At 42.2% G+C, this 13,019-nt stretch overlaps 1 protein-coding gene across 4 annotated transcripts in view; it reads left to right on the forward strand.

The window, feature by feature from the left end:
- LOC109404231 (serine/threonine-protein kinase 24) overlaps positions 1-13,019 on the forward strand; it is a 261,291-nt gene that overhangs the window by 58,015 nt on the left and 190,257 nt on the right. Inside the window, exon 1 of one of the 4 annotated variants that reach the window (XM_029869082.2) lies at positions 7,552-8,078. The exons of the other annotated variants lie outside the window; for them this stretch is intronic. Within the exon in view, the coding sequence (XP_029724942.1) occupies positions 7,833-8,078 (246 nt within the window). The 5' untranslated portion in view covers positions 7,552-7,832. Of the gene's footprint in view, positions 1-7,551; positions 8,079-13,019 lie in introns of those variants that run through there. 4 annotated transcript variants of the gene reach the window in all.

The following is a 13,019-nucleotide window of genomic DNA, read 5'->3' on the forward strand; positions in this document are numbered from 1 at the left end:
TGAGGCATTCACCACCAGTCCGACCTTTGTTGCTTCGCATTTCAGGCAGGTCTACAGCTCTGCCACCGTTCCAAATGTTCTGGCAATAATGTCCATGTCGTCCGCAAAGCAATCAAATTGACCGGATTTTGTGAAAATCGTTCCCCGGCTGTTGAGCCCGGCTCGTCCCATCACTCCTTCTAGAGTGATGTTGAAGAGTAGACATGAGAGTCCATAACCTTGTCGCGGTCCCCGGCGAGGTTCGAATGAACTAAATAGTTCACCCGAAACCCTTACACAGTTTTGCACACCGTCCATCGTTGTTTTAATCAGTCTAGTCAGCTTCCCATAACGGGTGTCCACTAAATAACGAGAATGGTTTTAGCAACTGATTAAAAAATTACAAGCGCCCATAGAGAAAAGTTTTTTTATGCAAAACAATCATCTATCTATCCACAAAGTCAGCGTATTTTTTATTTTGTTTCAACTTATTCTGTTCTGTAGAAAACGACATTGAAACAGGAAGCACTAGTTAAGCGCCTTGGACGGCTGTACCGATTGCTAAAAAAAACCGTAAAAAAGTGAAAAGAAAACCTAAAATCTGTCCAGTTTTGAATGAACTCTACAACCTGGCATCCCTAGAAACAAATCCTGATGGAAATAGATGTAAACTAGCTAAATCAATAAGCATGAAATCATTTCACATCATTAAACGTACTTTTGCGTCATGGGCTGGATAAATCAATAGAATGCCGTGTAAAATATCAAATATTCACATCAAATCACATTTACACGTTGGACAACATGTAAATGGTTTGTTATAAAATAAAATAGCACACAAAAAGGTCAACAATGATCCGCAGTGCACAAATTACATTGACACGTTTTTATGATACAGAAAAATGGCATTTTTTGGAAATTTCAATAAACGTCATTTACGAGAAAAGGCTGCCATCAAAGCAGTAAAACCAGTCAGTATCCCAATTTTTTTTTCCTATTGTTGTTTGAGTGTGTAGATGCTAAAGGTAGCTTGGAAGTCAATTATTTCAACTAACTATTTCACAGATGCAGAAAATGCGTGAAAGTTAAATTTTAAAAGTCGTACAAAGCAGTTGCTCCAACATCACTACACAAATATGCTGTACAAATTACTACGTTCAATTTTCTTAAATTTTATATTTTTCCATGAAAGTACAGTGTTAAACCTTTATGATAGATAGATTCAGATTGCCGTTTTTGAAGATCATATATTTTTAAGAGCACTTTGGAAGCATTCTCGTTATTTAGTGGACACCCGTTAGCTCTGCACGGTCGATACTGTCGTATGCCGCCTTGAAGTTGATGAACAGGTGATGCGTTGGGACCTGATATTCACGGTATTTCTGGAGGATTTTCTGTTCGGTAAAGATCTGGTCCGTTGTCGACCGTCGATGAAACCAGCTTGATAACTTCCCACGAACTCATTCGTTTTAGGTGACAGACGACGGAAGATGATCTGGGATAGCACTTTGTAGGCAGCATTCAAAATAGTAATCGCCCTGAAGTTCTCACATTCCTAATGGTCGCCTTTCTTGTGAATGGGGCAGATTACCCCTTCCTTCCACTCCTCCGGTAGCTGTTCGGTTTCTCAGATCCTGACTATCAGCCGATGCAGACAGGTGGCCAACTTTTCTGGGCCCATCTTGATGAGTTCAGCTGCGATACCATCCTTACCAGCTGCTTTCTTGGTTTTGAGCTGGTGAGTGGTGAATGGCATCCTTAACTTCCGTCAGCGTGGGAGTTGGTTCATTTCCGTCCTCCGCTGCACTGGCGTCGTCGTTTCCTCCGTTGCCGTGGTCTCCCGTGCCTACGTTCTCCACGCCATTAAGGTGCTGATCGAAGTGCTGCTTCCAAATTTCGATCACTTCACTTCCGTCCGTCAAGAGGCCTCCGTCTTTATCCCTGCATATTTCGGATCGCGGCACGAAGCCGTTGCGGGATGCGTTGAGCTTCTGATAAAACTTCCGTGTTTCTTGGGAACAGCAACGCAGTCCCATTTCTTCGCACTCTGCTTCTTCCAGGCGGTGCTTTTTCTCCCGAAAGAGGCGGGTCTGCTGTTTCCGCTTCTGTTTGTAACGTTCCACGTTCTGTCGGGTTCCTTGCTGCAGCATTACCGCCCTCGCTGCGTTCTTCTCCTCCAACACCGTTCTGCACTCTTTGTCGAACCATTCGTTCCGTCGATTCAGTTCCACGTACTTGATGGTGTTCTCGACTGCGTCGTTGATGGCTGCTTCCACTGTACTTCAGCAGTCCTCTAGAGGGGCATCATCGAGCTCGCCCTCGTCTGGCAACGCGGCCTAGAGATTCTGCGCGTATGCTGAGGCGAGGTTGTTTCAGTCACTCTAGGTTGTACCGTGGCGATCGCCGGTACCGTACATTGTTGATGACGGAGAGTTTTGGGCGCAGTTTGACCATCACCAGATAGTGGTCGGAGTCGATGTTGGCGCCACGATAGGTCCTGGCGTCGATAATGTCGGAGAAGTGCCGTCCGTCAATCAGAACGTGGTCGATTTGAGATTCCGTCTGCTGTGGTGATCTCCAGGTGTAACGATAAGGGAGACTGTGTTGGAAAAGGTGCTAGGTTTGGCAATATTTTTGGAGGCGACGAAATCAATGAGTCGTAGGCCGTTTTCGTTCGTCTGCTGGTGGGCGCTGAACTTAACAATCGTCGATCTGAATTCCTCCTCTGGGCCTACCTGAACGTTCAAATCTCCTATGACAGTGAAGAGAATTGTCAGACAAAAGAGGCACAAAACAAGCAACACATTGATCACATTGACTCCATTGCGGCAGTACAATCGCATTTGCAAATGCATGACCGGATGATGGTACTTGGAGATTATAATCAACCAGGGCTGGTATGGACCTCAAGCGAGGGACACCTTGCCGTGGACGTTTTACAATCTCACATTTCATCAGCGTGTGCTGCACTACTTGATGGCTTCAGTTTTCATTGTCTTACGCAAGTAAACACTGTGAGGAATGGAAACAATCGCTTGCTGGACCTAGTATTCGTCAACGACACCACTCTGGAAGGATGCGACATCGTCGAAGCCGCTGAACCACTTTCTAACTTGGACGCTGATCATCCTGCTTTGGAAATTAAACTTGGGTTGGTCAAGACTGTTTTCGAAAGTATTGCTGAAGTACCGTCCTTGAATTTTAGCAAAGCAGATTACGAGGGACTTTGCCTAGCTTTGGAGCAACTTGACTGGGGATCACTTGACAACTGTGACGACATTGATGATGCTGTTGACCATTTCACTAACTCAGTACGCGACATATTGCCAGGTTTCGTACCGTATTATCGTCCAGCACCGAAGCCGCCCTGGGGAAATGGTCGTCTTCGGAGGCTGAAGCAGCAGCGATCGAAGTACCTTCGGAAATATAGCAGAACACGGTGTCCTTTCACTAAAATTGAGTTTTGCAGAGCTAGCAATAACTACAGAATTTACAACCGCTTCCTGTACAAGCGTTATATCCTCCTCGAGCAAAATGATCTAAGAGAGAACCCCAAACGCTTCTGGAAATTTGTGAACTCGAAACACAATGAGGATGGACTGCCTGTGGAAATGTTCCTTGGAAATGAATTGGGTTGCTCCTGCTTGGAGAAATGCAACCTTTTCGCAAAACACTCCAAAAGTGCGTTCAATAATTTTGAAGCATCGCCTAGCCAAATTGTTCATGCCTGTAGAAATACGCCCATAGATGTTTGTACACTTCCCCAACTAGTGATAACCGCGCAGCAAGTGAAATCCGCTGTAAATAAGCTAAAATGTTCTACTTCGACCGGTCCTGACGGTATCCCTTCATGTGTGTTGAAGAAGTGCATTAATTCTTTGGTACAGCCGTTAACAGTGCTTTTCAACATGTCTCTACGACAGCAAAGATTCCCAACAAGCTGGAAAATTTCGGAAATGTTCCCTGTACACAAGAAGAACGACAAACGGAACGTGGAAAACTACCGCGGAATAACATCTCTTTGTAGTTGTTCGAAGGTGTTTGAGATTGTCTTTAATGACATTCTATTTGCCGCTTGCAAGAACTACATCTCTCCAGATCAGCACGGATTCTTTCCTGGGAGATCTACGACTACAAACCTAGTTCAATTCGTCTCTTTTTGTGTACGAAACCTGGATGCAGGTGCCCAGGTTGACGCAATTTATACGGACCTAAAATCGGCCTTCGATAGAGTAGATCATGGGATATTGCTAGCGCGGCTTGAGAAAATTGGACTACATTCGAATATTGTCGGGTGGCTATCTTCGTATTTGAAGGATCGTAAACTGGTTGTGAAAATTGGAGCTGATTACTCGGAGCCATTCACTAATCGATCTGGTGTGCCGCAAGGAAGCAACCTCGTACCTCTTCTGTTCTCTGTGTTTGTAAATGAGCTGTCCTTCATACTGCCACCAGGAGTTCGTTTGTTCTACGCCGATGATGTCAAGCTATTTCTCGTCGTAAAATGCCTCCAGGACTGCGTCACCTTACAACGACAACTTGACATGTTTGTTACATGGTGCAATGATAACCAAATGACGCTTAGTACTCATAAATGTAATGTCATTTCGTTCCATCGTAAAGTCAACCCGGTAATACATGACTACAGTATCGCAAATGAACCGCTCGAGCGAGTTTCTCAGGTGCGCGATTTAGGTGTCACTCTTGACTCAGCGCTTACTTTCCGACTGCATTATAATGATGTGGTCTCAAGGGCCAATCGACAATTAGGATTTATTTCTAAAATAGCAACGGAGTTCCGTGATCCTTATTGTTTGAGATCACTGTATTGCGCCCTGGTCCGATCGATCCTGGAATCTAACGCAGTTGTGTGGTGCCCGTATCAAGAAGTTTGGAACGCCAGAATTGAAGCAGTGCAAAAAAGATTCATTAGGTACGCTCTCCGTGATCTTCCGTGGCGAGATCCCATCCATCTGCCGCGGTACGAAGACCGTCTACAGCTTTTAAACCTAGACACGCTTGAAAGAAGAAGGAAAGCTACTCAAGCTGTTTTTGTTGCAAAGATTCTCCTAGGTGAAACAGATTCCGGTTATATCTTGTCGCAACTCAACCTGTATGTACCAGAAAGACATCTACGGCAGCGTGATTTCCTGCAGCTTCAACCACGCAATACGCTTTACGGCATGCACGATCCAGTGCGGTTTATGTCAAATTGCTTCAACGACATGTTTGATCTGTTAGATTTTAACATATCCGCTGCTACTTTCAAACGTAGATTGTACGATAGGGTTTCCAATTAATTAAGCTATTTAGTATAGAATTGTAGATTTGTTTTTAGTATCTGATCATTGTTAAACTATTGTATTTACTTTTTTATTTTATGTTTGTCATGTAAGCTTTTATTGATTCGGTATGTTTGGTTATCTCTACTGTCATTCATAATATAGGGTTTTTATGCCTATTAGAGATAGCTAAACGATCTCTAATAGGCTTTTCCCTATCAGGCTTCATTAAGACTCACAGTCAGATGAAGCATAAAATAAATAAATAAATAAATAAATAAATAAACAAAGAAGGTGCGACGATTACTCTTTATCCCTACTGGTAACCGATAATGACATAATCTCGAATTTTTTTGTTGCAGACAAAACGGAAGCTGAATTTGTTGCGTACTTTTCAACTAGTGAATAATGAATTATTGCTAACCCAAAGTCGAAACTGTTTGATGATAGAGCTTCACTAGAGTTGCAGTGTTTACCGACTCGAAGTTACCGTTCGAAAATCGCAATGCAAGGCTTAAAAATCTCTAAACTCGTGGTGTACGATGTTAATCCCATTATTTTCAAGTTGGAACAAACTTATATCGCATGGGTTTGTTTGTCGCAACAAATACAGGTTGCGACATTGTCATTATTGTTGCGCGATGGTTGAATTTTGATTCACTGTCCTATGATGATCTTGTTTCTATGCAACATGTAATATCATTTGACGCCCACACAATGTTATTATTATTATTATTAGTTTTTTTAAGAGGCTTTCAGACTTAGGCTGGTTCGCCTCGGGCCCACATAATGTTGAAGAAGTTGTCATTTATTGTCGTAAGGGGTCGTCCATAAATGACGCAGTATTTTAGGGTGGAGGGCCAGTCTCTGAAACAGCTACGAGCCTTGTATTGGGTATGGGGAAATAGGCTACAAGGGGGGAAGAATTGTGAAAATTGGCCAAAAATGCTACGTCATTTATGGATGGTCCCTAATTAAAATTTCGAAAGCAGTTTCGCCATGAAGGTATCCCTTTTAGGGTAAAGTATGTATTGAGCACTATATGATTCTACTAGCTAACCCAAGCAAACTTTGTCTTGCCTACTGCGTTTTTTGACGTTTCAAGTTCCTAGCCGAGTCCAAGTCAACGTCCAAAATGTATGAAAATCCGATTTTCAAAAACTCTCAATTTTCCCATCTTGTTTGCCTCATAAACCTTCCTTGGGTGAAAACTAATAGAACAAAATCTAGACGACTCAAATCGGACCATCCGTTCGCAAGTTATGCGCGGTCCCACGTATGCCGCTGCATTTTTATATGTATTGAAGATTTGAACAGTATTACCATTTATAACAGCAATTGTGAAAAAGTGGCGTAAAATCAACAGACGTAAAATAAGGTCGGCGTCTGTTTTGTTATTAATTTGGTTTCTTAGCAAAGATCTTCTTTTCCTTTTTCAAGGTTTAACGTTCCATCTGAGCTCAGTGCTCTATGCCTTATCGTATGGTAGACACAAGGAAGTCAAGAGAATTTCCATGTCCAAAAACCCCCTCAGCGATCGGGAATCGAACTGAAACTTGGGAATGCTGAACATCACTCGTGTCTACCGCTTCGGCTGCGTGGGCCTTTTAGGGAGCGTCCATAAATGACGTAGCATTTTTGGACGAGTTTTCACTCCTCCTCCCCCTTCGTAGCATATTTCCGCATACCTAATACATGGCTCGTCACACAATCCTAGACTCCCTCCCCCTTAAAATGGTATGTAATTTAAGGTATGGACGATCCCTTGTAATCTCCGAAAAAAGAAAAAAACAAATCTTGTGCATATTGTACCACTTTCCCCGGTGTACGTTCGTTCGTTCGGTTTTCCACCCGCCACCCGTTATGTCCTGCTGCGCGTGTGGAGAAAAACTTCGTCAGGCAGCCAGCAGTTGCCCGCTCGGTTGTCCTCGCTCATCGTGTGTATATGTGCCCTATCATCGTAGTCGTCGTCATCGTCGTCGTTGCCGACCGACCGACATCCTCGTTTGGTCCTTTCACAAGGCAGTAGTACTCGCACCGACCCGTTGGCAGTCGTTTTCTTCCCGTTCGTCGAATCGAGTCGAGCCTGCCGTTCCAGTCCTCAGACTATACGCGACCGGTGGGTGTTAGCGTGCAATTGCTAAATAGCGAAGAAAATCTCTACCCAGTAGTGCCGAGCGTAGTGTTGTGTTTTCGTGTGACGTGTCTGGCTGGAAATTCCACCGGGGAAGTACCAACTTCCGTGTAGCATAATTTTGTGTTGACGCGAATTCTTGGAGTTTTTTTACAAGCAGTTCAGATTGCATACTGAGAAGGTTCCTTTTTTGTTCCAAGAAACATGTGCCACTTGCAGAGTAGGTTGTGATCGTTCGATAAGAACGATTTTCCGGTGATAATCCTGAGCTGATTCATCACCGTTGTGTAGTGCCCACCATCAAAATTGAAAAGCGTGCCAAGAAGAAGAAAAGGAAAATAAATTTCTTCAAGTACATCCTCTCGTTGACCATATTTCGCCGCTGGAAAACGGTTCACAAGGCTGAGGAGACCCCGTCGCCGACCGTCGGATTTGCGATGGGTCTCCGAAATGCCTCCGCCGCCGTGGCCACTTCCGATACCGGTGGAAGTGGTAGCTCTGCGATGGATTACAACCGGAATCAAATCGTTGCGAAACGTGACCCAGCCAGACTAGGTGCGTCTGCTGCTCCCGATGGTGCTGCTGCTGCTGCGGTGGCGTCTCGCCGGCAGGATATCAACAGTAACAACAATAATGATGGCCCACCGCAGTTGTCCTCGCCGTCGTCTGGAAGCGAAATGATGGTACGTGTCTTTTTTTTTTCGTTCAAATATGTCTGTGTGGAGGCTGCTGCTCTTTTGGGACGGGATTGTCGCTGCTGTGAGCATTGTTCAAATCCGATTGTCTACCGATGCGATGGGGAAGTGTAATTCTACCCTTGTTTTTACATTCGTTGACTGAAATGGCCCGGAACGCTTACGACAAAATATGCAATTCTTTTTTTATACAGTAGCAATCGTTAGAACACTGTTTCATTATTTAAAAATGAAAATTAACTCAAATTTGTAGTGAAGCTCTAGAAACAGTTTGTTGAAAATGACGTAAAAGTTTCAAATTCTATGCGATCTGTAATGTCTGGCTAGAAAACTATCTCATTAAACTCATATAGAGAACTTCCACCTTGGAAAACATTTGCATTAAGTATCATCAAAAATGGAAGCAGTAATTTCTTGTAGACATTCTAATGAAATTCATGATGACTTTTTCGATTCTGAAATAATTTGCGTAGAACTTTCTAAAAGTTTTAAAAACGAAACTATAGAATGATGAAATTTAAGCACCAGTTTGTGGCGAAGTTAATTTTGGCATTTATTGCAGTCTATTTTTTGTGGATCTCTTGAACACATTTACATTCGATGTCTTCACAAGGATGAATTTCAAGTTATTTAAAAAGTTTAGAAGATTTATTTACTGAAACCTTCAACAGAATTCTGACTACTTTCAGTCCTGGGCACCTACGGTGGTGCAGAGAGCCGAATTGAAAGATTTCCATCCTGGGCGAGTGCCAGCCATATCCTTGACCTGTGGCCAGGTCAAATGTCTGTCGACTTGCTTGATTTCGTTGTTGAGGCTGCGCCGCCATGAGCCTTTGGGTCTGCCTCTGTTGCGATGTCCTGGTGGGTTCCAATCTAACGCTTGCTTGCAGATTTTGTTTCGCCCCCTTGCGTAGTGTGTGCCGACCCACCTCCACTTTTGCTCCAGAATTTCTGTCGCTATAGGCTTTTGATGACATCGACGATAGAGCTCCACGTTGGAGATACAATTGTGAGGCCACCATGCTCGAATTATAAATCGCAGGCATCTATTGATGAAGACCTGCAGCCGTTGCTTGTTCTCCACTGATACACACCAGGTTTCACTGACGTATAGCAGCACAGATTTCACGTTCGAGTTGAAAATTCGGATTTTGGTGCGTCGACTAATCTGGTTGTTTTTCCATACATTTCCTAAACTCGCAAAAGCAGCCCTCGCCTTCTTGTTCCGTGCACCTATATCGATCTTCGTGCCACCATCGTCATTTGTCTACCAATATATTGGAAGCTTACAACATTCTCCACTGATTGCCCAGCTACTGTAAAGCTGGAAGGGTTGACCGTGTTTGGTCTTGTTGACGTTGATGGTAAGACCTGCCGCTGAGGAGTGATTGGCAAGATCATCGAGTGCCGTTGAGCTAGGAAAGCAACTTCATCATCCAATTCGAAGTCATTCAGGTACTCCATGGTAATGGGCTGCCGCAGCATTCCACGATTTGGTTCACGGTCAATCGCATCTACCAGGATCTCGTCGATTACGATGAGGAATAGTAGCGGTGATCCCTGTCTCACTTGAGCAACGACCCGGATGTGATCGGACAAAACACCGTTGTGCAGTACTCTGCACGAAGATGCTCTGTACTGTGCTTCAATGAGGCCGATGATTTTCTCAGGGTGACACATCAAGGCTTCCCACATGTTTCCTTGATTGAGACGGTCAAAAGCCATTTGAAGAAGAAGAAGAAGTATGTTGGACGTACAAGTGTTAAGTTTTGGTAACTTTGATAGAAATAAGACTGATACATCGCAGTTTCTTCCAAGCTTTGCCCGTGTAGCTGTCGGCTTTGAATAGCACTACGGACCACCTGTTCCGGGGGTAAAAGTCCACCAAACAGGGAACCCCAATCCAAGGTGTCAGGCGACCCATGCTGAGGGTTGAATGGTTGAGGGGGCTTAAAATATGCTCGGTCTTTAACGGAGCCCGTAGCGTGAGTAGATCGCCTTTTTGGGTTGCTTTGTGTTCTAGTAATTGAAGGCATTATAGTATTTAGTCCTTGTTACTGGTGTTGTGATGACTTCCAGTCTTTGAATAAAACTAAGTTTTCCAACTTTACTTTGCATATAGTTAAAAACCTCACCATCTGAGGCTAAACTCAATGCAAAGGAAATCAAAATGGGTTAGGGATCCATGTATGTACTAACTTTTCGAAGTCTGGAAAGTGCTAGTACCCTAGGAACATTCTGGAATCCTTATTACTGTACACATGTTCCATTATTGGAATAGTATTGCTGCTAATGTTAAAACCCGGGTCTTCCTATTGGGGAGAATTTGGCGGCAATGAAGGGGATTTTAGGTTTCCGATGCATGTCCAATTACACAGCGCAACATTTTTTTGTCTCAAGAGCAAACTTATGTGTCTCCGAAGGTTTTTGGGCCGCTGAATCCGAATCCGGGCTCATATTTGTTCTAACACGTCACAATTTTGAGCTATACCTCAATTTATAGGGCAAAATATGCGATTTTGGGCTTTTTTGACTGCAAGCCATTAAGGCGAAACTGGAAGCAAATCCTGACTTTTTGGTTTTTGATTTTTTTATTAAATAACGAAGCAATATTTTCAAAATCGGTTTTCGTGCACATGTAGAGTATGGATCAGGGTATCTTCTGAATTTTTTACGCGGTAGAAAATGTTTTTCGTTTTTGCAGAAACCATTTTTGAACAAAATTTCACTAAAAAATGGTTTCTGCAAAAACGAAAAACATTTTCTACCGCGTAAAAAATTCAGAAGATACCCTGATCCATACTCTACATGTGCACGAAAACCGATTTTAAAAATATTGCTTCGTTATTTAATAAAAAATCAAAAACCAAAAAAATGAGGAAATGCTTCCAGTTTCGCCTTAAGCTTGGAAATATTTTTTTTAAGCAATCAAAAGGTTAATTGGTCAATTAACATCTAAATTAACGACTCATGCAAAATATTTCGTTTTACCTAATCAAATTTAATAGATTTAAGCATTTTATGTTAGTATGAAAACTTGCATGCAACTTTTGGATGGTGACTTGTATGGGAAATATAGTACCTAACATAAATCGCTTAAAACTATCAAATTCAATTTGGTAAAACGAAATATTTTGCATGAGTCGTTAGTTTAGATGTTAATTGACCAATTAACCTTTTGATTGCTTAAAAAAATATTTCCAAGCTTAATGGCTTGCAGTCAAAAAAACCCAAAATCGCATATTTTGCCCTATACATTGAGGTATAGCTCAAAATTGTGACGTGTTAGAGTAAATCTGAGCCCGGATTCGGATTCAGCGGCCCAAAATCCTTCGGAGACACATAATTTTGCTCTTGAGACAGACAAAAAGTTATTTTTTGTTACGCTGTGTTATCAGTGCTCTTGTTTTGTTTTCTATAAGATAGAAATTTCTAAGAAAATAAAACGAAAACTGTATCAAAATCGATACTTTATTGCCCTTCAATGGAAATTGAGTAATGCGACATGCACTACAATCACCGACGAACTGACGTGACTCTCGAGCTCGGCACATGACCGAAGAAATAAAACGATCATTTCAAAGGCCAGTGGTCGCAAATGTCAAACTGAAAGTGACGCTTGTCAAAATGACGACGCCTATGCAAGCGTCGTCTTGGTCGAATTTGTAAACAAGAACACGTGATAGCTGGTCATATGAGTCTGCGACTTGGTCGGCACTCGGAATGTAACATTTTACGGTTTACTAATGCATTTGAGTGTAAAAATAGAGAAAGTTTTGTTCAGTCGTAGTTAAATGATACCATTATTAGTAGCTGTTACCATCTGCATGCTATACTTTTCTCACCCACCGGATTCAACGGACGTCGCGACGACAACGTACGTTGCTGCTGCTCTTGTTACCGCTTCGATATCGAGTGCTCAGCCGTCCTCTATTTCACAGAAAAATCTCACAAAATTAAGCCCTTATTCGTTCAAGGAATAGAAAATTTTGCTTCAGGAACAATTACTTTGGATATTATCGAGGATATTATGATGAAATGATAATGTTGGTATTGACATAAAATTAGCCGAATAGCAACAAAACGAGAAAGGGAGCACTCACGAGGGCGACGCTGACGACGCCACGAAATGTAAACATGCACTCTTAAACAAATCCAAAAAAGAATGAAAATCTGTGTGATAATTTAGTGTTCAGCACTTACAAAAAAGCTGCATTTACAATAGAATTAATTGATTTTGCTTTTTTTCGACAAACATGAGAAGTATTTGTACTTAAAGTCATTTTAAAGAGCATCGTTCGACGTAGGAAAATCTTCCCTTTTCAACACATGTAGGGTAATTCGCCAATTGTTGAACGATTAGTACCGGCATTTTGGTTTTTGTTTGTTTTTCCGTGCATAATTCCACTTTAGTTGAAAAATATCCAGTGAACGTCTAGATCTAGGGGGATTAGGGGCATAATGGACAACCTTAGCAAATGAGTACGTTAGGCCTATATAACAGAGAAAAACTTAACATATTATCAGGTCACTTACAACTTTAACTTGTTTCCCACGCATTTCAATCATTTACAGCAGGTAGAATTTCTTTATTGTGAAGAAATAATGAATTGTAAACCGTGTGTTTTTCAGGGATGGCAGGAAAGGTACGGGGCGAAATGGACACCCCTGCATATTTTAGGGTAATTCTTTGGTCACATCGACCAGTTAAGTAATTCGCCTACGGCGATCAATACCACAGATATAATACTTCATCTTAGACGAGTTTACATAACATCAAATTTAATTAAATAAATTTTAGGCTTAAATAATGAGATTGTTATTTTCCAAATAATCTAAAACGCCTAACAGTATGCAATGCGCGTACATCCATTCGTATTTGCCAGTGTTCATTTCACCCCGAATTGACTACAACATTAAAATTGTTAT

Source organism: Aedes albopictus, chromosome 2 (genome assembly GCF_035046485.1).
Source record: "Aedes albopictus strain Foshan chromosome 2, AalbF5, whole genome shotgun sequence".
NCBI lineage: Eukaryota > Metazoa > Arthropoda > Insecta > Diptera > Culicidae > Aedes > Aedes albopictus.